Source organism: Pseudonaja textilis, chromosome Z (assembly GCF_049901715.1).
Source record: "Pseudonaja textilis isolate UNSWEBS1 chromosome Z, rPseTex1.2, whole genome shotgun sequence".
NCBI classification, from domain to species: Eukaryota; Metazoa; Chordata; class Lepidosauria; order Squamata; family Elapidae; genus Pseudonaja; species Pseudonaja textilis.
Genome location: NC_142008.1, coordinates 66433821 through 66460561, shown reverse-complemented (window position 1 = coordinate 66460561; position 26741 = coordinate 66433821). Strand labels below are relative to the sequence as shown.

Here is a 26741-nt window from a genome sequence, read left to right as displayed (position 1 = left end):
TGATAAACAAGGATAGATATCACTGCAAAAGTGGTCAACTAATATTACAAGAGCAGAGAACAGTGTTTTTCAACCATAATTAGAATATTTTGTGCTTGTGATAATAGATTGTTTTGTATAAGATCCTAAATGTTTGATAGATTTAAGTTTCTCTACATACTCATGTTTCTTCCATGACTTCAGAAAGCAGAGTGCTGCGCTTACCTCTCATATTCATTTATCCAAGAATAAGTTTTGATTAGGCTGGGCTATAAATAAATCTCCTTTAGTTCCTTTGGCTAATTTTACCACCATTACTGCAAATGAGCCATGGTTCTACTAGACCTTCTAAATAGAAATTACCTATAGAGGTTACGTTCTTCTGATAAAGACCCTATGCTACTTCCAGATTCAGTTCTGCAGACAGACATTCTCTGGAATCTGATGGACTTTGGACTCTCATCACTTGCAGTACTTCCTTCAACAATTGACTTACTAGGAGAAGCAAAAATCTGAAAGAGGGAAACATACATGTTTGATCATTCTAAAAGCAATTATATTTTGAAGCAACATTAAGACTTTTTTTTGTAAAAGCTGGACTCTTAACGTAGGGAATATCCGCCTGGAAACATTTAAGAATTTGATATATTTCCTCAAATTCTTGAAAATTTATCCAGCCCTGTTAGATGTATATAAGTAATATCAATATATTTAGAATTTGCTCTTACCTCTGGACTTGCAACAGCAACAGCCTCGGTTAAAGGTGTTAAGAGAGACATTGATGAAATATTCAGTGTCTCTTCTTGTTCATCATCACTCTCAGTTTCTAAAGTTATGCTCATTTCTTTTTTAAGTTTCTCTATGTCAGGCCCATCTTCATGAAGGACTTCATCAAAGATGTCACTTATTACCTTTGTGGTATTCATCTCATCATTTCTTTCAGTTTCCTCTTCTTTACCTGGACAATGTGATCAAGAGGTTTTAACAAATAATGATGGAAATTCATACTTTGTCAATGAGAAGGGGGGAAAAGTGATAAAGTGTTCTAACAACAAAATGAAAAAAATATGACAAAGAAAAAAGCCATTATAACAACATGTTGCAATCCTACATATAGTTGTATAATGGAAATAATATTCATATGTGTGTGTGTTATATTTTCTCTCCCTCTACATATAAAAACACTTACATGACTCGTCCTTTAACCTACTGTGTTCTGTATAAATGAGTCCCATATTTCATTACACTTATCCATATAAAGTCTATTTCTATAATCCACTCATAAATGGAAATATAATCAGGTCTTAAATCCATTGAATTTTCGTTTTGACAATACACGCACACACACCCTTTATAATTATCTGTACGTTTTTTTCTTTTTATTAATTAAAAAGCAATAAAATATAAATTTTAAAAAGACAATAAAAATCAAACATATAAAGAATGACAAAAAAGTGCATAATGTTTTTATTTTTGCACTAAAGATGTGACTTTATTATGGGAATAAAAAAATGTAAATCCATATCATTTAAATCACAGGTCCGCCCTTGTAGGTTCAGCTTAAATTCTTAAGATTAGGAATTGCAAGGGGAAAAAAGGTAGTCAAAGTGGTTAACAATGTCAAATTAGCCTAAGAGTGTGAAAATTAAAACTAAAAAAAATTAATTAAAAATTGCATCTTCAAAAGAATGTGCAAACTAATAAGCACTGTCATGGATAGTTTTGGTCATATTATCCCAAAAGGAAAGTAATTTTTGAAATGAATTTAATGTAAAAAGGCATCTTTCAACAGAGATATGAGGAAAAGTGGTTATTAGTGCCCACAAAAAGGCAATTGTTACTAGTAGTGAGCCATGCTGTTACTGATTTGCACATTGTTTTGAATGTGTGCTTTTAAATTGAATTAAATTGAACCAAATAAAAACTTTAAACATTATATGCTGAATAAGGTATAGATATCCATCCATGATTATGGATTCTTTTAGACATGCTTCCTAATATCACAAATAATTATTTCCACCCATAGGGTAAAAATGTCAAGTTTTAGCAATCTGCTTGCAGTTCATTGTTTTTTCTTTCCCCTAACAATGTAGTCTTATTAATGTTCATGTCCAAATATTATTTTAAAAACTCGATTTTCTTTAAACAAATTTCTGTTTGCTTAAAAACAAGACTAAAGTTTTTAAATTAAGATGAAATGGCTAGATTCACATAGCAAAATTTATCAAAACAAATAATTTATAATTGGAACCATCTAGCAACTGCCCTTAACCGCAAAATAATGTGTTAGAAGGGCTTTCCCATCTAGCTATATTAAAAATTGGATATTCTGCCTATACTTGTTGACGGGTTCAGTATTAATTTCTGCTAATTAATTAGCTAGTTTGAATTTATTACCAGCATTTTTCGCTTCCATATTATTCTTTACCACAGCATCAGTTTGGATGTGAAGTGAATAAAAAAAAAAATACTAAATAGAATTTCATATCTTTTGGTTATAGCTATCCAGAAATTTCTTTTATTTTACCAGTAACTGATACAAGTCGTTTTCATTTTCTACGTTTTCTGAACTAGAAAATTATGTAATACAACCAATTTAGGACAGAAAATTAGGAAACACAAACCATTCTGTCTATTAGGAATTTGTTCAAGTTTTGTGTTAGAAGCTGCTTTTACTGGAGTCTTTGGTGAACAAACTTTCAGAGGATTGAGTTCTTCTGCCTTTTCGTTTTCTGAAGGATCTAAAATTTTCCAAAAAAAGTCATTCAGAAAAAATAACTAGCTATTTTTTAAAAACAGATAGAACTTCTGAAATAATTATTTAAAAAAAATACTCTTATTTATTTTCAATTTATCATAAGCAATATTAGCAGAAATTTGGAAGGGAAGCCATCTGGCAGCATTATCTTCTTCTTTTTTAACCTGGCAATATTTACTTTGGGAGAATGTGAGTAAGAAGACATGTTCTGTTGAATAATTTGGAAAACATCCAAACCAAACAAAGAATGTAAACATTTTTAAGTATAAGCACAAGCATATAAAAAATAACCAAACATCCAAAGTATATATCACCTATTTTAGTATTAAAAATATTATATATCTGAAAATGTCAGGGAAACCTATTCTGATTTTTTTTTAACCAAAATAGTAAAGTTAAAAGTGGTTATCACTTGTTTTTCAGTCAGTTGGTACCTTATAGCTTGATAATTTTAGTTTTATCCCACAAATATAAATGGATCACTTCTGTAACAACTGTTAATTTCAGATGTGATTCCCTTTCATAATGACATCACCCAGTGTCTATAACTGAGGTTAAAGATTTTATGGCACAATTGTCATTTCATCTCTCCAGAATTAACAAGAAAAAACAAAAATTGGTGGGGCCCAGTTCTGGCCATTTTATTTACCAGAATAACAGGTGTATTCACAAGCCAATTTCCATTACAAAAATAAAGGAAATAGACTTGACCCTAAAAATAATAGGCATATTAATTTATTAATCACACTAAGTAAACTTTATGCCATATTTTTATATCTAAATTTAGTGGTTTGAGTACAAAATGGAAATATAATTGAAGAATAAGCTGGATTTAAAGGGAATCACTGTTTGGTACTTCATAATCTGGCAGAAAATATTCTGCAATCCCTTGAAGTTATTTTTGCAACTTTTATTGATTTTAAGTCAACTTCACATTATACCAAGGGAGTGTGTGTCAAGATAGTTTATTATTGATAAAGCACTGTTCCTAATATTCCAGTCACTTTATTCAAATGCTCCTGAAAATTAAATGTACTCCTTGAGGAAATTTATCTAAAACTGTTCAAATTTTATAGATATATAAAACAAGGTGGCATATTAATTTCACTACTTAGAGAATAGAATATTTGAAACTCAAGGTTGAACTATGGAGTCCTTGGTGCTTGGAGGTTTTCTTGCAGACATTTAATTACCAAATAAGATAACATTATCAGCACTGATGTTACCTAATTTAGTAAAGAAACATTTCCAAGAAAACTATCAACCTCAGGAACATGGAACAACTCACAGCTTCACTACTTTTTAATCTGTATTTAAATCTAACAATCCAAGTACTTGCTATTTCAGCCAGTCACATGCCTATTTTAATTAATCGTGCGATTCCAGCACTATTGTTGATGACAATGCATTGTGTCTATTTCACAGGTGAGAATGAGAAAAGCACTTAGAACACTAGCTTTATTCTATGTGGAAAAGCTATCAATAAATTATTATTTAGTGTTTGCCTAATGCTATCCTAAAATTCACAAATTGCAAATAAATGCTACTCAAACTGAGCATGTATTTATCTATAAATATCTTGAAATGCTGTTCCATGCTTCTCTATCCTGGAATATTCAAGATTTTATCATTTAAAAGAAGCCATGTTTTCCAAATAAGATCGTCCTTCAACATTCTCTATGGCTTCCAAATTTGCCCTCTACAGAGCTTAATGTTCTTAAAATTATTCAACAGAGTTGATACTATTGATACCGAAGACTTCAAAAATATCAAAAAAATGTCATCTTTTGCATAGAGACAGGCTTAATATTGGATTTTAGAGTGATTTCTTGCTACCTTTTGGCTAAAGTTAATTTTACTTCCTATAGGTTTGGCCCCATTTGTACTTAGAGATTTAAATCATCATGGCTTTAAAAAACTTTATAGTCTAGATAAAATGTATTTACAGGTAGTCCTCGACTTACAACCATTTGCTTAGTGACTGTTTGAAGTTATAATGGCACTGAAAAGTGATTTATGACCTGTTTTCACTTAGAACCACTGCAGCATCCAGATGTTCACATGATCACATTTCAGCTGCTTAGCAACTAGCATGTATTCATGACAGTTGAACTGGCTTGGAGTCATGTAATCACTTTTTGTAATATCCCCAGATGGTTTCCGACAATCAAAGTCAATGGGAGAAGCCAGATTCCAATAACAATTGATTTTTCACTTAACAATTGCAATGATTAATTTAACTGTGACAAAAAAGATAGCAAATGGGGCACTGCTCATTTAATAGATGTTTTCCTTAGCCATGGAACTTTTGGGCTTAATTGTGATCATAAGTCAAGAACCAACTGTAATGAGATTTTCTATGGAAGGCTTGTACTCATTAGGTTTTGATAATGCTAAAACTGCCCTCAAACAATGATTTTGGGATACAGACCTCCAAACAGATTTAATTAAGGAAGATCACAAATCCCAGTAGTTACCAGTGTCTTCCAAAAGATTTCATTCTAGCATCTTATTTATCATCCAGTATAAATCTGAAATAAGGCCTTCAGTTTAAACAAGTCAGATATATTATCCTCAGCAGTCTTGTTTACATTTTAAGATATTCCTACGTATTTTTGGTTATGTCCACATTGTGATAGCTCAATAGAAACGCTGCCATATTCTACTGTACTGCTCTCTATAAGGATTCTAAATAGAGCCTCATTTATCAGATATTGAAGGAAATTCCAGGTGGGGAGTATGGTTTCTACTTAATACTATTTCTTTGAGACAAGGACTCAGAAATATCAAGTTAATCTAGTACATCATCTATTCAATATCCTGCTGTACCATTAGATAGTCCTTGATGTACAATTCATTTAATGACCATTTGAAGTTACAACAGCACTGAAAAAGATGACTTATGACCAATTTTCACCCTTATGACCATTGAAGAATCCCCATGGTCACATGATCAAAATTTAGATTCTTGACAACTGGCACATATTTGGCTGCAGTGTCACGACATATGGTTACTTTTTGTGACTTTCTGACAAGAAAAGTCAATATGGAAGCCTGATTCATCTAACAATCATGTTACTATCTTCAGTGATTCATTTAATAACTGTGGCAAGAAAGGTCATAAAATGGTGCAAAACTTGCTTTACAATGACTTAACATAGATTTTGGGCTCAGTTGTAGTTGTAAGTTGAGGACTATCTGTAATTATGTTTGGAACTTCCTACAATAACACTTTTATCTGTTTTTTTATCTGTTCTTAATTATTTTAGATCCTATTATACTTAGTTTTTCTGTTTTATATATATGAAAATATGTAACAGTTATATATTAGATATTTTACTATTTCTGGCCTTAGGACTGCAATAAACTGATTTGATCTGATTAACAACTTCTTCTTGTGCCATATCCGTCATCAGACGTTGGCGGTCATGTTGACAATCCTATTTTTATCAATAGTTGCACGAAAAAGTGCTGTTGAGATTTGTCCAAACCAATCTCTTAGGTTCTGAAGCCATGGTGCTCTTTTTCTGCCTGGACCTCATTTGCCTTCAATCGTTCCTTGGAGAATTAAGTGAGGTATGCTGTACTTTTCTTGGTGTCGTATCACATGTCCAAAATATTCTAATTTTTGCTTTTTCATGGTTTTGATTATTTCCCTTAGGATATTTAAATTCTTCAGTAATTCTTTCCATGAGCTACCTAGTACTGGTATTTATTGATCTATAGAAAATATCTCAACAACACATATTATCAGTGGCCTTGCCAAATATTCTACCTTCTCACATATAAACAAAAAAAATCTAAATATAGATGACTAGAAATATAAACTCAGTTTTATGTAAACATTTTCCAAAGCATCACTTAAACAATTTTGCATGTTTTGACCTGCAGTTTTAAGGTAATTCTCACCTGAATATGTGCTTTCCGCAACTCTTTTAAATGTTCTGAACCTTTTTTCTATTAACTGGGAACTGGCATCTGTACATGGGAAGAGCTTTAGATCAGCATTCATATGTTTCTCCTGGGGAGGCGGGGAGGAAATGTCATATTTAGCCACATTAAGGAGCTGAAATGCATGTAGTATATGCATAATAAAATAAAAGCCATCCTTTATTGAACATATTTGTGCAATCTCTCACACACACTCTCATACACACTCACATATGGTGCCATGTAAAAGGTATATGAAAACTGGCACTGGAGGCTAATAAAAATTCTTTATTAATATCTTTTTTCCACAGAAAATGTTATTGTGCTTTTCTTAAATAGATTTTATTATCATACTAATTTTATCTCTGGAGGCTTTTTCTTGGGCTGGTCTTTTTCAGCACTCCACAAATTGGTCCAGTCGGAGCGACCTCGTATACATTTAAGTTCTCTTTCACGTTCCTGAATAAATCAAAGAAAAAATCAATGTAATGTGAACATTTTTGCAGTAGGAATCAAAGATTGATCAATACACCTGATCTCACATGCAGTTATTTTAGGTACATACTTGTTTGAGCTGCTGTGCTAGACTGGAAGCTGAAGATGCTTCATTCTGCCTGAAGAGTTTTTCTTGGATTGTCTTTGTGTTTGGAGTGATAATTGGAGTTCTGTACCCTCCTGCAATTGCAGGATTTTGCGCAGTATACTCCTGGCAACACTCCCCAAAACGTTCCAGAAAAAGTTTAATGTTTGAACCTCCTATAATAATAATGGATATTACTTTGTAACAAGATTCTTTATCACCAAGAAGGAAGCCATAAATGAATATATAAACTATAAAGACTTAACTAAGATATCACTAAATGCATAAAGATTATATGTACATAATGCATACTTTGCAACCTAATTCTGTGCCAAAGCGTTTGTTTTTATACATAAAAACACTGGAAACTGTGACCAATGTGTGCAAATCCTTCATTAAACTCCATGGTCTTCTGAATAGATCATATTTATAAACATCTATGTACAAATGTTTTCCAGCTATTCCACATGTAGTTTAATCAAACTAGTTTCATCCAGTACTAAATGCTTGGTTACTAAATCAAAAACTACTATAAAATCTGTTTTAAAACTTGAAATGCAAAGACAGCTAATCATCCAGGCAGTGATAGGGGCTGGAACTTTCATCATTAAGTAAGGTGATCATTATGTTGTACCTGATTTTTATATTTTTTGCATGATTATTAAGCAAATCATTTAATAAATATCCATTTACTTTGTTGAAAACCTCAAAAATATAAACTTCTTAAACAGAAGCCCAATCACATTTATAAAACATCAGTATTGTTAATGACTATTAGCAGCATCATACTGCATCATGTAACATATGGACCCAGAATAAACAAAAACTGATTTTATAAAATTACTAGCTTGCTTGGTTTGATTCAAGATGAGTTATATTAATATGTCCACAAAAGTGGTTTTTATCTCAGCTATCTTGCTTGTAACTTCACTTCATAGCTTCCTGCTGTGCCACTCTAGCACGCATCCTCTGAATATTATATGATTATTAGATTTTTATCTTGCTTTTATAACTGTGTAAGTAACTCAAGATGGCAAATGTACATAATACTCCTTTGTCGTTCTTTTCCCCACTAAACATCTCTGAAGGGTGGGTTGGGCTGAAAGCGATTGACCCAAAATTGCCTAGGTACCTCAACCTATAACAAATTGGCTTACGGACAATACAAAGATTTTAAAATTATATTAAATATATAGAATGTATATGTTACAAAATCTAGCTTGTATGATTTGTAGAATTAAGTATATTTAATGTTGAAATTACAAATAATCATTGTCCAGGGATATTATTTTGCACTGCCTTTTAGGGGAATATGCTAAAGCCATTTTTGTACATTGTGCTGTTTTAATCAGCACAATCAAATTTAACTTCAAAACACTTCCTGAAAAGAAATTTAGTCCTTGCTTAACATGTGTTTGGTTTTATGTGCTAAATGGGATTGCTGAATAGCCATTTTAAAAATTGTGTTAAGAATTCTATAAATAACAGGATAAATACTGATAAATTATATGGACTGGAAACAGATGTTAACACTCAGATTATTAACTAACCATATATATATATTAGATGCTTTACAGAAACATACATTGCATACAAGTACTTAGTTATAAAAAAACTTTGTAAGCTATAAAAAAGCCTACTTTAAATATTGAAGCTTTTTTTTTTACCTGGTGTGTTGGGCTTATCTTTGTAGTCAGCTTGTACATGTGTTTCTTGTATTTGCTCTTCTTTGGTAGGAAGTTGGTGTTGAGATGTTGGTGTTAGGTAAAGATTGCCCTTTTCTTTTAGATTTGGTACCTCTGTTTCTTTAGAATGGCTTTTAGTAATTCCTGAGGCTTCTGTTACAGAACTATTAGTTCCTTCCTAGGTAGTTTGAATGGGAAATATATTAGTTTAAAATGACTATTTTAAACATCTTTATTGTTTATAAAAATTTTCAGATGCAATGAATTCTTCTGTGGAAGCATTAATCCAAAACCAAAGTTTTTAACTATTCTATTAGTAGTTTACTATTTCCCTCTGACTTTTCTTTTCCATAGTATAATATGAACAGGTGTATATGAAAATATTTTCTTTCAGTTTTAGTGTAAAGCACTTACCATTTATTAAAAGATTCTCATAAATTCACATTTTAAACAAAACTTATTTCCTATTAAGCATGGTTTGAATTACAATCCAATATTGTTTACCTTCATTTGAGCAGTCTATATGGGAAATATACAATATTAAAATATGGTAACTTACCAATATTCCAGAGATTGCTGATTTATCCACGGCCGTTTGTGGATAGGATGTAGCATCCTGCTTCACACTACCACTATTGATTCTAGCAGATGCTCCACTTGTAGTGGACAATTTGGAAAAACAAGTAGTACCAGGCTGTTCTTGTGTATTGTTTTGCTTTGCAGATGGATGGCTTAGATCATTTTCCCAGGAGCCAATTGTAGCAGCAAGGTTAGCTAGACGGCCTCTTCTTCCTATTGGTGTATCAGTTACTGCATTAAGTTGTTTGGGTGGGGAGATGACACATTCCTTTGATAGGATAGGTGTTATGGAAATGTTTTCAGGCAAATCTGAAAATTGAAATAATAAATATTTTAAAATATAGTAGAGATGTCAAACTTTATGAAATAAGAGTATATACACTTAGATGCATCCTTCTTTTCAATTAATTGTAAAAAGAAAAAAACACAGTCCAAAAGAGAGTAGAAATTATCTTGTTTTTCTTACCCTCTCCAGAAAACAGACAAAAGAAAGTATATCTGTTACAGAACTCTTGATACTTCAAAACAGTCTTAATAAAGACACCTGGAGTATTCTAAAATGAATATAGTAGAAATAAATTTCAGATTTATCCTTAGCTATTACACAAATCTATAATTTGTGGAACAATCTTTCTGAGAGTATTTCCTTGCTACCAGTTTCTATCTCCAAATCCCTCACAAAGGTAAAAACTCATTGGAGTCTTCTTTCCATCATGAATCCGGAAGCGCAGAGCACATTAAAAAACAATGATTCAATCCCTTACCTTGCCTATTCTAGAGCCAAATTTGAATTGTTGGATTCTATAGCCAAAAATAGGTGTTTCTACCACTTGCCATACCATGTAAGGAGGTGCGTTTGCCATACTGCAGCTACTGAAGATATTGCTCATGTTTTGTTTGCTTCTAGGCTGCTTATGCTATGTAGGCTGCCTATGCTCACACATGTAACTCTGGTTTTCTAACTGAGGTTGGCTGACTTGCTAAACATTTGCAATCATGCCTATTTCAAATCATATTACTTTCCCCCCTTCTGTAAGACAGTACAAGCTAAACATATTTTTTTAAAAAATTCATGCATTGCTTTTCCACACAGTATTTCCTCCCACATATCACTGCATAGTTTTAGTTTCGTTTTAGAATAAGAGTTGGAAGGGACCTTGGAGATCTTTAAACCCCTGCCTAAGCAGGAAATCCTACACCACTTCAGACATTTTTTTAAAAAAACTTCCAGTGTTGAAGCATTCACAACTTCTAGAGGCAAGTTGTCCCACTGATTAATTGTTCTAAGTGTCAGGAAATTTCTCCTTAGTTCTAAGTTGCTTCTCTCCTTGATTAATTTCCATCCATTGCTTCTTTTCCTGCCCTTAGGTGCTTTTTCTTCTTTGCAGCAACCTGAGATATTGGAACAGTGCTATCATGTCTCCTCTAGTCCTTTTCATTAGACTAGACATACCCAGTTCCCGCAACGGCTCATGTTTTAGCCTCCAGTCCCCTAATCATCTTTGTTGCTCTTCTCTTCATTCTTTCCGGAGTCTCAGAATTTTTTTTACATTGTGGCAACCAAAACTGAATTGCAAGTATATCAAGGCATTATAAAGTATTGCAAGTATATCAAGGCATTATAAAGTATTGCAAGTATATCAAGGCAATATAAAGTGGTATTAACACTTCACGTGATCTTGATTCTATCCCTCTATTTATGCAGCCTAGAACTGTGTTGGCTTTTTTGGCAGCTGCTGCACACTGCTGGCTCATATTTAAATGGTTGTCCACTAGGACTCCGAGATCTCTCACAGTTACTATTGAGCAAGGTACCACATTTACTGTACCTGTGCATTTGATTTTTCTTGCCTAAATGTAGAACCTTATTTTTTCACTACTGAATTTCATCTTGTTAGATAGCACCCAATGTTCAAGTCTGTCAAGTTCCTTCTATATCTTAGCCTATCTTCTGGGTTGTTGGCTATTCCTGCCAACTTGGTGTTGTCTGCAAATTTGATGAGTTCCTCATCTATCCCCTTGTCCAAGTCATTGATGAACATGTTCTGGGCCGAAAACAGAGCCTTGGGGTACTCCACTGCATACTTCCCTCCACATAGATGCAATTCCACTGAGGAGTACACATTGAGTGCAGTTGGACAGCCAGTTACGTATCATCTGATGGTGATGCTGTCTAACCACATTCTTCTACTTTACCTAGTAGTAGGTTAGGGTCTACTTTATCAAATGCCTTACTGAAGTCCAAGTATATATTGACAGCGTTCCTCTGGTCCACTAATTTTGTCAATTTACCAAAGAATGCAATAAGATTAGTTTGGCATGATCCGTTTTTAACAAACCCATGTTGGCTTTTGGGTATTGTTTGCTTCTAGGTGTTCGCTGATTAATTGCTTATCTTTTCCAGAATCTTTCCTGGTATTGAGGTCAGGCTGGTAGGCCTGTAGTTTCCTGGATCTATTTTTCCCCTTTTGAAGATGGGAACTACATCAGCTCTTTTCCAGTCCTCTGGCAGTTCGCAGGTGCTCCAGGATCTTTGAAAGATATAGTTTAGTGGTTCTGTGATCTCGTCTGCCAGTTCCTTCAGAACCTTGGGTGTAATCCATCTGGTCCTAGTGATTTGAACTCGTCTAGGGTAGACAAGTGTTCAATTACCATTTCCTTCCCTATTTTAACTTGTGTTCCTAATCTGTTGTTTATGATAGGTTGGATTGTTTTTTTCCCTTTGTGTAAAGACAAATGCAAAAAACAAGTAGTTCTGCTTTCTTCCTGTTGCTTGGCACCTTCTTGCCACTTTCTCCCAGCAATGGACCAATTGTTTCCTTGACTTTTTTTTGTTTTTAACATGTTGGAAGAAGTCTTTTTTATTATTTTTTACTTTTGTTGTAAGTCTTTGTTCATTGTAAGCATTAGCTTTCCTCACTTCATCCTTACAGGCTGGGACTATTTGCTGATATTCTGCCTTAGTTATTTGCCCCTCTTTCCAGTTTTTATACTTGCCCTTTTTGTCTTTCAATTTGTCAGAGTTCTTTATGCAACCATGCTGGTTTCTTTTGAGAGCTGTTATTTTTCTTCTTCATTGGTATTGTGCTAGACTGGGCTTTTATAATCTCATTTTTCAAAATTTCACAAGCTTCTTTTGTCCCCAAAACGTTTTTTATTTTTATCTTTTACAAACATCTATTTTGGTGAACGGTATGATTCCAGGTTTTTACATTTCCATACAAACATGACCATAATTACATATCTATTTTACATATTCAGTTTCTTATCGTATCATTACATTTTCCATTTCCTATAAATTTTCAAAAATATTCTTATATTTTCACATTTATTTTATCCATTTTTAGTTCATATCTTGTTTTTAATTATGCTGTCTTCATATATCTTAAAATTCTTATTTCTTAATCTATACTCATTGTACTTTTATACTTTTATCTGTCATATTTGCAATTTCATCACATATTCATTTCATTATTCAATAAATAATTTTTAATAATTCCAAACATTTCCCCAATTACCCATTTCAGTGCACTACCCTTTTGTCTTATACATCATTCAGTTTACTCCCCTTTAACTCATATTAAAAATTACCATACTATAATCATTTTTAGTTATCACCTAAATACTACACATCACATATACATTTTAGGTTAGATTCCACATGGTATTCTTTACTTTATTCTAAGACATTTATTTTTTTCTAATACATTATTTTTTTCAGTTAATTGTAGAAACTGATATTTGTCTTTTTAGTACAATTCTCATAGTTCATTTTAACTATATTTTAATTTCATTTAGTGTAATTGACATTCTTATAATAATCCCCTTTCCATGTATTCCAGTTAATTTAACAAAGATTCTTAGAAAATAATCAAATAGAAAATTAAAAAAACCCATCAGTTCCAATCATTCCATTTTTTACAATCTATATTTTTATACGTCTTGTATGTATTACCTTGTAGAGTCCCTTTTCTTATTCTGTCTACCCATTATCTCTAGGTCTTCTAGCCATGTAGCTTCTTTTATTTTTTCCTTTTGGCTTTCTATATCCCCCCCCCTTTTTTTCCTGGTCCTTTCCCTTATTCCTCTTTTCTTTTTCCCTCCATTTCTGACTCGTTTTTATCCTTCTCCCTCTTTTGAACTCTCTCTCATAATTCCTTTTTCTGCGGTTTCCTTTTTCTTTGTTTGATTTTCCAAACAATTACCTCTTTAATTGTCCTCTCAGGCCTCCAAGTCTTAATTTCCATGCTCCCCCCCAACCTTTTCAATGTTCGTTGTGTCATTTGTTCATTGAGGCTGGCTTCTTCAATCAACTCCTCCCCTTTTGTTCTCCTTGTTCAATGACGTCATTTTTAATATTTGTAAAGCAATACTGCACAATTCCAGTTTTCTCCATATTGTTTCCCTTATACTTCTTAAGTCCAATTTTATTTCCAGATAGTATTCTGCAATTTTTGTGCACCTTTTTCTTTTACCTTTCTTCAGTATTTAAGTCCAGTCCAGTTGTCCAGTAGTTAATTTAAACCAGCTTCTAACCATCCATTTGTATTAAATCCTGTTTCAATTTTCCAGGGTCAAAATAGTCAAATGTTCATGTTTTTATTGTTAAGTTTCTTCTGTTGAGTTTTAAATTTTTCTCAAGGTCACCTAGTATTCCCAGGGTTCAGACTTTTTTCTTCTTCCTTTATAGTAATTTCATTTTGCAGGGTTTCTATCTTATTGTTCCAAGGTTCCTCTTACTTTGTATCAAGTTCCAGTTTTTAGGGAACCAAACTGAAAATTTTCCTTTACCATTAGGTGACGCTCTCTGTTATGTCCAAGCTCCACCTTTTCTTTTCAATTTCCTTTCCCTTTTAGGGCTTTTAAGTTTGAAAAATGCAATAAATCCAATTATTGTATATTTTTTCTTTTTGGCATTCAAATTCAGGTTTTAAGTATGCCTATTTAGTGCCAATTATATAATTTAGTATAACCCAATTTACACAGATATTTTCTTCTAGCTTCCTCTTTCAATTTAATTCTTTTACAGTTCAAAGCACTTTCACTTATGTCTTAATTTCCCCCACCCACTCCCTCTGGTTGCCGCTTTTCCAATCTTTTTTAAGTCTCTTTAAAGTTTTAAATCCGGGATATCTTATGTTCAGATATTACACTTGATTTGCCTGGTCTCCACACTGTCCACTTCACTGCTCCTGCACGATCTTTGTCCCAGATAACTCTCCTTCAGGGTGGCCATATTTAGCCACTGTTGCAGCCTGTCTTCGGGGGGAGTTTACCTTGTCAAGGAAGGGAGATGCGGCTCCCCTCAACCCGACAGGAAGTCTCCCCCTTCTTCCCCACCCCTCCAAGGTGATTCTAGCCCCATTTGGAGCCCCCTAACAGGTACAACACAGATTGAAACCATGCATGATCATGGTTTTCAGTCCATCCTGCAACCAATAGTCCCAAAATTTCACAAGCTTCTTGAGTTGTTTTCCCCTTGAGGATTCTCACCATGGAAACCTTCCCAAGCTCTAAGTTTATTGAAATTAACTCTCTTAAAGTCCAAGACTCTAGTTTGACTTTGTTCTATTACTTGTGCTTGCATAATGTTGAATTCCAATATTGCATGATCACTTGCTCCCCAGGTTCCTGTAGCTTCAACACCTTCTATCATTTCATCTCTATTAGTGAAAATTAAGTCCAATGACCGATCCCCTTGTTCCCTTCTCTACTTTTTGGGAACCAAAGTTGTATGCTAGGTTTGTTAGGAACCTGTTGGATCTTCCACTTGGTGCAGAGTTTATCTCCCAGCTGATGTCAGGGTTATTGAAATCCCCCATTACCATTGCGATGTCTTCCTACATATCTTAGTTAGCTGACTAGCAAAAAAATTATCTATTTCCTGTTTGGTTGGGTGGCCTATAGTATAGATCTATGATAATGTCATTTCCCTCCCTTTAATATTAACCCAAATGCATTCAAGATATTTTTCATCATTGTTGTGCTCTATTTCTGTAGAGATGTAATTATTTCTTATATATAGTGTAACTCCACCTCCTTTTTTATTTGGTCTATTTCTTTTAAATAATTTAAGCCTCTCTAACTAAGCTATGAGGTCCCCAACTGGTGGTCCGTGATAAAATTTTGGTGGTCTGTGACCTACTCGGGTGAGGAGCTGCTCTGGGATGAGCAATGGGCCAGTCCTGTGAGTAGAGCTCTGGATTATGGGACCAGCCAGGCAGCTCATGGTGGGGCTGGAAATCTCCACTGTAGAGGGAGGCACATGCAACTTGCAATTTTGCAGATGCAAGGAGTAGTGCAGCCCTCGCCAGCCAGAATGAGGTAATGGTGCTGTTGGGGCAAGAAAGGAGGGAGTGTGGCAGTGCAGGCAGTCCAAAGCAATGGCTGTCAGCAACCCTCTGCTCTTACTTCCCCCTACTGTGGCTTCCGGTTGGCTGAATCCAACACTGGTTGGCCCCGGCCCACTCTCTCTCCTCCCACTCATTCCTTGCCTGGCCTGAGAAAGGAAGGGCAGAGGATGGAGATTTGCTCCATATTTCAGAGCAGGAAATATCTCTTGCTGGGTCTCGTGGGCATTTCTTCTGGCCCTTTTTGGTGCTGGGTGACTGGGAGATGTGCGACTTCCTTTTTGGCCCAAAACACTGGCTGGCCCAGCTGAGAGGGAGAAAGAGAGGTGAGAAATATGAGAGAAAGAGATGAGAGAGGTGAAACAGATAAAAGAGAGAGAGGGGTGAAAGAGATGAGATACTGAGAGATGAGAGAAAGATAAGAGATGAGAGAGATACTGAGAGATGAGAGAGAGAGAGGTAAGAGAGATGAGAGAGAGATCCCGGTATTTTGTTTTCTGTGGAAAATGGGTCCAAATGTCTCTTTGAGGTTACAGAAACAGGCAGCCTGTCACTGGGAGTCCAGGTGCTTCAACCAGCGGCACACTGGATTCATATTAGTGGTCCACGGGATTTAAAATTATGAATTCAGTGGCCCCCGAGGTCCGAAAGGTTGGAGACCCATATTCTAGCTATATGTTCCATTTGTGGCTTTCATCCCACCAAGTTTCCATAATGGTAGAAATATGATATTGTTATCATATCTATCATATGTCATCTCTATCATATATATCATATATCTATTTAGTTTTGTGTCTTAACATTAAACATATACCATTATCCCAGCAGCGTCGCTGTTCTGCCAACTTCTGCATACGTGTTTTAACTGAACTAACAGAAGTCAGTTCAGATGTAGAGTTGTGTTCTTCAGTCTCTGAGGATGAAGCAGCAAGCTGAGAGGTAGGAGTCATTTCAGGAAGAACTGGATTTATCGAGGATAAATTAACTGGATGCATATTTTCTGAGTTAGAAACTGAAATTTCTGCATTGTCTGAACAATGTCTTTTGGATGGTGATGGCTTTGTACTTGGTTTTGCTATAGAAATTTGGGGGTGGGATGGGGAAGAAAGATAAACATATTTTTAATTAGAATATGCAGCATTAAGTTAAAAACAAAGTCAGATTTAACAAACCAGAATATAGGATAAGTTTACAGGCTTCTTGGCTATAGGTGGTTTATTATTTCTATTATTTTGCCAATAACACAAAGTTTCTTAGGGAGATATACATGCTTTTGGTTTGGAATCCACCACAATAAACATTTTACTTTTGGAGGAAAAAAAACCCACCTGAACCAGTTATCAGAAATGGCAGGGTTGCTTATTTTTCTGTTGAAATTTCATCTAATAGCTTTGTGAGTTCATTTTTAAAAAGATCATAATTAATTTAACAAGCTTATCCTGTTAAGCAACTATATTACTCCTGCTATTTTCACCTAGTTATGCCTCATAAGAAAAGAAAAAAAAGATTTTTCATTATTCATTGATGCCCACTGATCATTGATAAGAGACTTGACTTTCTGAATCCAGATCCAAGTTTGGATACACATCACAAATAAGAGAAGCTATTGGAAAACCTAGATCAGAGGTGTCAAACTCAAGGCCCATAGGCTGGATCCAGCTCACGGGGCCAGCCTGGAAACAGCAAAGGATCAGCTGCAGTGCCTCTGCTAGCAGCCCCCGGCACCCCATTTTGGCCAGCAGTATGCTGCAGGAAGGCATCCGTCCCATCTCCTATCCCCCAGGCCAGCCTGTAGAGGACAAGTACAATCCAGATTCAGTCCTCCAAGAAATCCAGTTTGACATCCCTGATCTAGATGTTTTAAAACTTGGGTTTCATAATTAATTATTGGACTTGTAGGTGATTTGATTCATATAACTCCTCAAATACATAATTTGGGATCAAATAAAATTTAAAAATAAATTTAAAATTGTAATAGCATTTGTTTTTAGTATAATAGAAACCTGGAAGGATACTCACAACAACCTGTAATGCACACTCCTGCTCCATATTTAGTTTATGACATTTTAATATAAGAAAAAGGCAAGTGGTTTTTAAGAATGAGAAAAAATTCACAATATTGTAGTGAAAAATACCTTCTTCATTAGACTGAATTGACTGATTACCAGCTTCTGATAAAGGCTCTCTATTTCTTTTTGTTTGAGCCATATTCCGGACTTCTGCCATGGAACGCCCAGCCATCAGCTTCTGTAAATTCTCCCTCCTGGCACGAGTTCGTTCTAACAGTTTCTGAAACGTTCATAAGGACGATAAAAGGTAAATATTTTCTAACAACTATAGTGATTTTTTAATTTGTGACAATTCTTTGTAAAAGCAAACAAACCTATGATTTTTGTCCAATGAGAAATGAATACAATGAGATCTACTAGTATCAACTGGAATACAGGTGGTTAACATTTAGTAAGTGCCTTGTTTAGCAACTGTTGATAGTTACTTCAGTGATGAAAAAGTAATTTTGCAACAATCCTATTTGTATCTTTGTAAAACAAAGGAAAGCTGAAGATGATAAACACAAATACGATTTTGCTTTAACAACCAAGTTTCCAAACTCAGTTATCATTTTTTATCAGATTTCAATGAAAAAGTGAGATTACTTAGATGCTGAGTTTATTCTGGTTTATTAATTAATTAATTGAAGTGCAGAACAAGAAATACAGTAGTGAATAAATCCATATTAGAAAATATTTTACAAGTATTTTTTACTTGTATTTTACATAATCAAGACAATGTTTAAATTTAAATCAAATATATCTGCAAATATATCTGTAAAGCATATATGTCCTATTGTTTAAATAATACCAATGCAATAGTATTATATAAATATGCTACGCTATTATAAGATTTTTATTTTTAGTCAGTTTTCAACTCCTAGTAACAGCAAGATTTTTTTGGAAGTGAGAGACAATGACTGGCCTAAAATTGCCCAGCTAATTTCATTCCTAAAGTGAGACTGGAACTGTTTTCTGTTGTCTAGTCTGATGTCTTACCCACTGAACTAACTCTTATATAAGATTACCCTTAACCTTAATTAAGAATCATATAGTTGAAGGTTGTATCCTTGCCAGGCAACAGTTTTAGCCATTAATACTGAGACACCCCTGTATAGATCTAGAGCAGGGGTTGGCAACCTTAAACACTTGCCATTTAAACCAGTTTCCCACAGAAAAGAAAACACCCGGAGCCACAAAACCCTTCCTGTGGCTGACTATTTCTGGCCACAAAACTAGCATATGTAGTTGAATTAAACATTGTTTTTTTCTGAAACTTTTCTTTTCTTGGATTTACTTATGGTTGGCCTACCGGAGGTTGAAAAGCTCAATAAATCACGTGCCGGCGGGTGTCATACATTGGCAGTTGTGACACATATTTTGAGTGACAGGGAGCTGCAGCAGAGGAATAAAAGAGCCACGTGTGGCACCAGAGCCGTGGGTTGCTGACCCCTGATCTAGAGGGATGGAGCTAGTCCTCCATTACATTCTGTCATAGCAAAGATATACCCTCTGGTGTATTTCTAAGCCTTAAATTGTATTATCTCCTGTTTCACAAGGTGAAAGCATTCATTGCTAGCAATTCAGCATCACCTACTTTACTTGGATTTTCTTTTGTAATGTGTCTACATTTTGTCTTATCTTTAAAAAAAAAATTAGTTTTTTTCTAATGAGATTAAGCTATCTTTCAAGAAGGGAAGAGCTGAATCTGTAATCATATGCTTTTCTCTTAAGTAGCCAGGAGGTACTTTATTGAAACTAGTTGTTTTTTTAATTTTTTAATTGCCAGAACGCACAGAGATTGCCCTCAAAAGATAAGTGGTGGCTCATGGGCTACCAAGTTGTCATTCTCAAGGCAAGAGTCAGAAGCAACACAACACCTAGAAGACTTCTAAGATGAGATCTTATTTATTATCATTCTTAACTAACCAATTTTATTAGGTCACAGATCAGCAAATAATGGAAGAAAATTACAATTAATTAGGATAAAAAAAGAAAAGAAATAACTATTCTAAAACACCCAGGAAATATTTTTTAAAAATATACCATGACATAGTATACAAACAACTGGTATAAGTATTAAGCTATGGTTAAAGAAATAAAATCATATTGACCCAATAAGAATTTAAGAAAAAAAAACAAGTTAGAACTATGTTTAGTAAAGAATGGAGGTAATAATTCCTGGCAAGCATCTATGTACAGGGGACAGTACAAAACATATTTCCAATTTATCAGTAAAACTGATAAATTGATAAATCTGCTTCAACTCTAAATCATTGTTTGAGATCAGTGCACAATTATAGCCCATCAAAGATGATGGTTGGTCATGAAAAAATTAGAGTTGCAGTTTGGCATGTAGTGCTTGGGCACCACTATAAAACTGCCAGATTAAAGGAAGTTAATTCCAGTTTAAAATGCTTTTAATACAATTCTATTTTCTGAAAAGATAAAAATATGCTGCCTGTTACTTTCGACCTTTAATAAAAATTTAGAACAATTTTACTAAGGCTTTACTGTTTAAATTTGGTTGACAGATGTTCGGTAACAATTTAAAAAGATATTACAATGCAAAAGGTGAACAAAATATTTTATTCCAGAAAATGTGTCAGTTGCATTCATTTTTTTTTTCATTATCTAAGCACTACTCAGCCATTTATCAAGATTTTAGTACATTATAAAATTTTATTTTCCATGTAAGCATAACACATATTTAATGTAGTGACAAACAGTTCACAATTATGCCATACCACTTTAATTAAAAGGATAATAATTTTGCTTCTAGAAATGTTTATATTCAAATTTGGCATAACAGAACAAGACTTTCAATCTTTATGATACTGAATTAGAGTAATTATGAATAAATTACAAAACAACCCTGTCCTGGGACTACAGAACCAAGAGGAGAATTCTGGTTTGACCCACTTGTTACAATATATTAGGAAGTTTATTCCAGAAAATGTGTCAGTTGCAACAGAAAAGCAATTCATAAATGCCACACCCATTAGTTCATTTTTTCCCGATGAGTCAAGCCATGAAAAGGCGGTTTGAGAGCAATGTTTCTTAAAAAAAAACTGCTGAAACATTCTTGATAACTATTGGCAATTATGTACCACGACATTGGTATTAGAACAAATCAAACCCTCAACCCCGTAGAATAATCTTTGTTAGAAATGAGGAATTGAAAGACTTATGCAGCAATTCTACATTGAAGGACAAAACTCATAATCATCTTCTTCCCAGCGCAATCCCTCAAGTGCAGGGTCCACTTAGAATATTCATAAATATTGCCAGTTAAATACAAATTAATTGCATTACATTTAATGAATGCATTGCATCGCGGCCTTTTAGTTGAAACTGAATCTCCATTTATAAGATTTACTTGTAAGTAAACACGCATAAGTCAGGTTTGGGGGAGGGGAAAAATTGTCTCTTCATACTATTTTTTATTGGTAATATTTCCTTTCCTATCTCAAGAAGCGAATATAAGTGGCTCTAGATTGAATATGAAGTCCTTGGTGCTCTGTAAACTCGGTTGTCTGTTTTCTTACCCCAACATTTCCTCTTCCCAATCGGTTTTCTCCACTAACATTGTTCTTCTCTACGCTGCACAATATGCCCACCTTTCTCATTACCCACCTCCCTTATCCTCAATCACACTTAAAAACCGCCTCATTGAGTCATTAAGTAGAGGTAATCACGTACCTCGGTGAAAGGATCCATCTTTACAAGTATCCCCTGCCGCCACCGTAGCCACTCGCTCCGTCTGCAACCAAGCTGCTTCACTCTGCTTAGCAATTGATAACTGTTCATTAGATTTGAATTTTAGCGCCTGCCACAGGAAAGCTGAGTACTACGCATGCGCCTCACATGTTGGCTGTTGCTCCACCCATCCCAATTTCATAACGGGTTGTTTCACAGGCGTTTTCGCGCTTAATGTGAAATTTAATCTTGCTAAACTGAGAGTAGGCAAAAAGATCGTAGAAAAGTGAAGATTGATTGACAAGATTTTTAGCCAATGATTCACAAACCATATTCCCTAAATTACGCCTTCGCATTTTACAGCCGCCCCGTTTTAGGGTTTAACGGCGGTAGTCAATGGGCGGACTCTTAAAAAAAGGCCTTAGTATAGTTTTAGAATTTGAAAAATAGGAAATCCTAGTTGCAGACCTGTATAAAGTTAGGGTCCTTAATGCGTTGTGATTTCTATTAAACTGGTGGGGCAACCTGCTAGTGAAGGAGCCCAGCGAGATTTTCGTTTTCCTCTACCTTTTGTAAATCAGGGAGGAACGTATAATTCCACTAACTTTACGAAATAAATGAAAACGGTGATATCCTAATATTGCAGATATTCGTCAGTTTTATACATTGTACTCAGTGACGTATTTGTAAGATTTGCGCATTTCCTAGAACTCTGATATCTCCTATGTAATTTGGGGCGTGGCAAAATGTAGAAATCCGGAAATTGTGACTTCAAAACCCATGGAGGTGGGAGAATTAGCTTTTTGGTAAAATAACAAACCAAGATAAGTCTAACTAGTTCAGACTTGTGTTGCTTGTAAACTTGTGTAATTGTAGTTACTTAGTAAAACCAGAGGTAGAATATTGTGTGTTCCAGACATTTCTGTTGTCTAGGATCATTTAGTTATCCTGAAGAAAAAAGTATATACATTTTGTATTTTCAACATGCTAGTAGAGATCTGTTTTCCTAGTCAGTTGATGTAAACTAGTTTGCCCTCTGCAGTGCACCAAGAATAAGTACACAAGCTCAAACAGAATGAACTAGCAATTTAGGCAGTCAGGACTGCATTGTATATAGCAGTTATGGTCACCCTAGCTCAGCTCTGCTGCACGTGCCTGCCTCCAGAGTGGGGCATGTGCGAGGGGGTGGGATGCATCCACGGGGATGCGTGCACATGCAAGGGGATGTTTGTGCATGTGTGTGGGACGTGAGCATGCATCTGCATGTGAGCATGCATCTGCAGGGTGCATCCATGGGGAATGTGTGTACTGCATTTTGGGGATGCGCATGCATGCGCTTGGTGCCAAAAAGGTTAGCCATCACTGGTATATGGCATGTAGATTTTCCTGACATTGTATGTCACATATTAAATAATGCTTTATTCATCCAGTATGCAATTGTAACAAATGTGACCTCTGCAATCACCCAATTATACATGTATCATCAATTTCTGTTATAAGTTGGATTATAAGTTGTTTTCATGCTGTTGGAAGAAATATCCATTTGTTCAGTTCCAGGCTGTGAGAAAGACTGGAAACATGAAGGCTGATTGGAAAGAAAGTTTAATGATGAACAGAACCAACAGTCCTGGGTCAGCTGACCAATTGGTTTGATGAGTACATGAATTTTTTATAAGTTTCAGAGAGGAGATGCTGCTAGATGGGTTTATGCAATGTCTGAAATGCCCTTAGGAGATTGTGCAATGTAGTGAGCTCTGTGTCTTTTGCTAAATGGTAGTGGGTTAATCCTATTATGTCCTGAAGGATGATGTTCTGTTTTTCATCCCATCATCCTGCAGCTGAAGGTCTTTTGTTTTGTAGATACATCCCCCTGCCCCGACAACTGCAGATCGCACAAGCCATTTGATGGGCTCCATCTCGCTCTGGGTTCCCCAGGCTCACTGGCAGAATCAGGTCTTCAGTGCCCTCTGGAAGAGTATTAGAGAAGGGGGCATTCTAATCTCTGGGGGAATGATGTTCCAGAGAGATGGAGCCACCATGGAGAAGGCCCTTCTTTTGGGTCCCACCAGGTGTATCTCCCTTAGGGATGGGACCCGCAGCATTCCCTCCCTCCACGCTCTAATGGGTCAGGTAGATGTGACCAGCAAGAGACGTTCCCTCAGAAAACCTGGTCCCAAGCTATGAAGGGCTTTAAAGGTGACAACCAGCACCTTGAATTGCACCTGGAAGCAAATTGGCAACCAATGCAGCTCACGCAAGAGTGGTGAAACATGTACACACCGGGGTCTGCACAAAAACATGCAGGCACTGCATTTTGCACCAACTAGAGCTTCTGGGTGTTCTTCAAGGGCAGCCCCATGTAGAGTGCATTGCAATAATCAAGACAGGAAGTGACTAGGGCATGAGTGACTGTGAGTAGGGACAGTTGGTACAGGAAAGGGTGTAACTGGTGCACAACCCACAATTGCACAAAGTCCCTCCTGGCCATGACTGCCATCTGCTCTTCGAGCAGGAGTCATGGGTTCAGGAAAACCCCTAGATTACACATAGGGTCTGTTTGGAGTAGTGCCACCCCATCCAAGACCAAAGGTGGCAATTCTCCCTGAGCCAATGAACCCCAAACCCAGAGCCACTTGGTCTTTCAACCAATTGCTCCCCATCCAGCCTCTAACAGCCTCCAGGCACTATGAAAGGGAGGACACAGTAACACTTAACTCACCACGGACTGAGACATACAGCTATCATCAGCATATTGGTGATACCTCAGTCCATGGTGATGGATGATCTCACCCAATGGCTTCATATAAATGTTGAACAGGAGTGGAGAGAATACTGACCCCTGGGGAACCCAGCAAAGCAGTGGGTGAGGGCTGGATCTCTCCCCTCCTATCAACACTGACTGAGAGCGGCCACAGAGGAAAGAAGTGAACCAGGACAGCACAAGGCCTCCCATTCCCATCCCCCAAAGTCACCCCAGGAGAATCCCATGATCAATGGTATTGAAAGCTGTCGAGAGGTCAAGTAGAGCAAGGATGGATGCACTACCCCCATCCTGCTCCTGCCAGAGATCATCCAGAAGTGCAACTAATGTCCCAAATCCAGGCCTGAATCCTGACTGATAGGGGTTGAGATAATCCGTTTCACCCAGAAACTTTTGGAGCTGCTATGCGACACCTTCTCAATAACCTTCCCCAAAAAGGGAAGATTGGAGAAAGGTCAGAAATTAACCAACCAGGTGGAGTCCAGCAATGGCTTCTTAAGAAAGCCATCAGCTAGTTCATTCTGGGACACTGTCCCCTCCTGTAGGGAAGCATTAATCACCACCAGAGTCTAGCCGCCTGTTATCTCCTGGGAAGCTTTCACAAGGAGGGACATGGGTCTAAAACAGAGGGGCTTGCATACATACTCCCTAGGATCCTGCCCACTTCCTCAGGAGCAACAGGGTCAAACCATTCCCAGATAACAGGGCAAGAACCTGCCTCAGGAACTTCCACTGGATCAGCAACCACACTGGCATCTAACTAGAAATGAAGTCGAGTGATTTTGTCTTCCAGGAAATCCGCAAATTCTTCAGCGCGCCCCTTCAGGTGGACCTCAATCTCCCCAGGAGATGGCTCACCTTAAAGAGGGTCACTGGGCAATTATCTGCAGATACAATTAGTGTGGAGAAGTATTTACACTTCACCGCATGAATAGCCACGAGGTAGACCTTAGCAATAGCTCTTACCCGTGTTCAATCGAGTTCATCTCCTGTCTTCCTCCAGTGGCGCTCTAGACATCTCATACGTTCCATCCCTCTCAGTTCCTCTGTATACCATGGGACACAGAGAGGTCACTGGGTGAGAAGAGGTCACAAGGGTGCAATCCTATTCAGAGCCTCAGTCATCTTCCTATTCCAAACAGTACTAAGAGCTCAGCTGGACTGCACAGTAAATCTGCAGTTATAGCCATCCGGGTCCATTAGTCGACAGGGGCGGACCAATCTAATAGGTCCTGCCTCCCTGTGGGGGTGTGTGCAGCTTTTGAGAAATTCATTGCCACCAGACTGTAATCTGACTATGACAAGGGGATCAAGGACAGGTCCATCAATTCCAGGTCAAATAGACATTGCTCCAACAAGAACACCAAATTGGGTGTACGACCACTAGTTGGGCTCTGGATGATCTGGGACAAGCCCATGGACTGCATTCATGTCAAACAGGCAACAAATAGTAAAAATAGAGAGTGCTATATCGAACCCTGCTCCAGTTAACAGTGGTGTCCCCAAGGCAGCGTTCTAGGATCCACACTCTTTATAGTCTATATAAATGACCTTTGCAATCACCTTATAATCAACTGTGTTCTCTTTGTGGATGACGTAAAACTATTCAACACCACCAACAATGCTACTGTCCTTCAAAATGACCTTGATTATGTGTCTGAATGGTCAAACAATTGGCAACTCCAAATCTCGACCAACAAATGCTCTGTCCGACACATTGGTAAAAAATATCAGTACACCAAATACTAACTAGGCGGATATGACCTCGTTGATGATCCTCACTCTGTCAAGGACCTTGGAATTCTCATATCAAAAGACCTAAGCGCCAGAGCTCACTGTAACAGCATTGCCAAAAAGGCATTAAGAGTTGTAAATCTAATCTTACGAAGATTCTCATCTGGAAATGTTGAATTGCTAACTAGAGCCTACAAAACTTTTGCTAGACCAATAATCAAATACAACTCTTCAGTCTGGAATCCACATTGTACATTGGACATTAATACAATTGAGTGAGTCCAGAAGTATTTCACTAGAAGAATACTACACTCCTCTGCTTGCAACAGAATATCCTATATCAGGGGTCTCCAACCTTAGCAACTTTAAGACTTGTTGACTTCAACTTCTGGGAGTTGAAGTCCACAAGTCTTAAAGTTGCCAAGGTTGGAGACCCCTGCCCTATATCACCAGGCTTGAAATTTTGGGCTTGGACAACCTTGAACTATGCCAGTCTAACTGTAATCTAACCGTAGCACACAAAATTATCTGATACAATGTCCTACCAGTCAATGACTCATTCAGCTTCAACCACAACAATACAAGAGCACACAACAGATACAAACTCAATGTAAACCACTTCAAATTTGATTGCGGAA

At 36.3% G+C, this 26741-nt stretch overlaps 1 protein-coding gene and 1 pseudogene across 1 annotated transcript in view; both read right to left on the bottom strand.

Moving 5' to 3' along the window:
* The window catches only part of ANLN (anillin, actin binding protein), a 39288-nt gene extending 17402 nt beyond the window's left edge, over positions 1–21886 (bottom strand). The window contains 11 exon segments of the mRNA XM_087917601.1: positions 343–491; positions 708–937; positions 2604–2720; positions 6647–6758; positions 7022–7126; positions 7233–7423; positions 8915–9110; positions 9492–9820; positions 16676–16936; positions 17997–18150; positions 21612–21886. Of these exon segments, the coding sequence (XP_087773727.1) occupies positions 343–491; positions 708–937; positions 2604–2720; positions 6647–6758; positions 7022–7126; positions 7233–7423; positions 8915–9110; positions 9492–9820; positions 16676–16936; positions 17997–18150; positions 21612–21719 (1952 nt within the window). The 5' untranslated portion in view covers positions 21720–21886.
* LOC148124053 (uncharacterized) lies at positions 21773–25787 on the bottom strand (annotated as a pseudogene).
* Between the last annotated feature and the right edge of the window lie 954 nt (positions 25788–26741).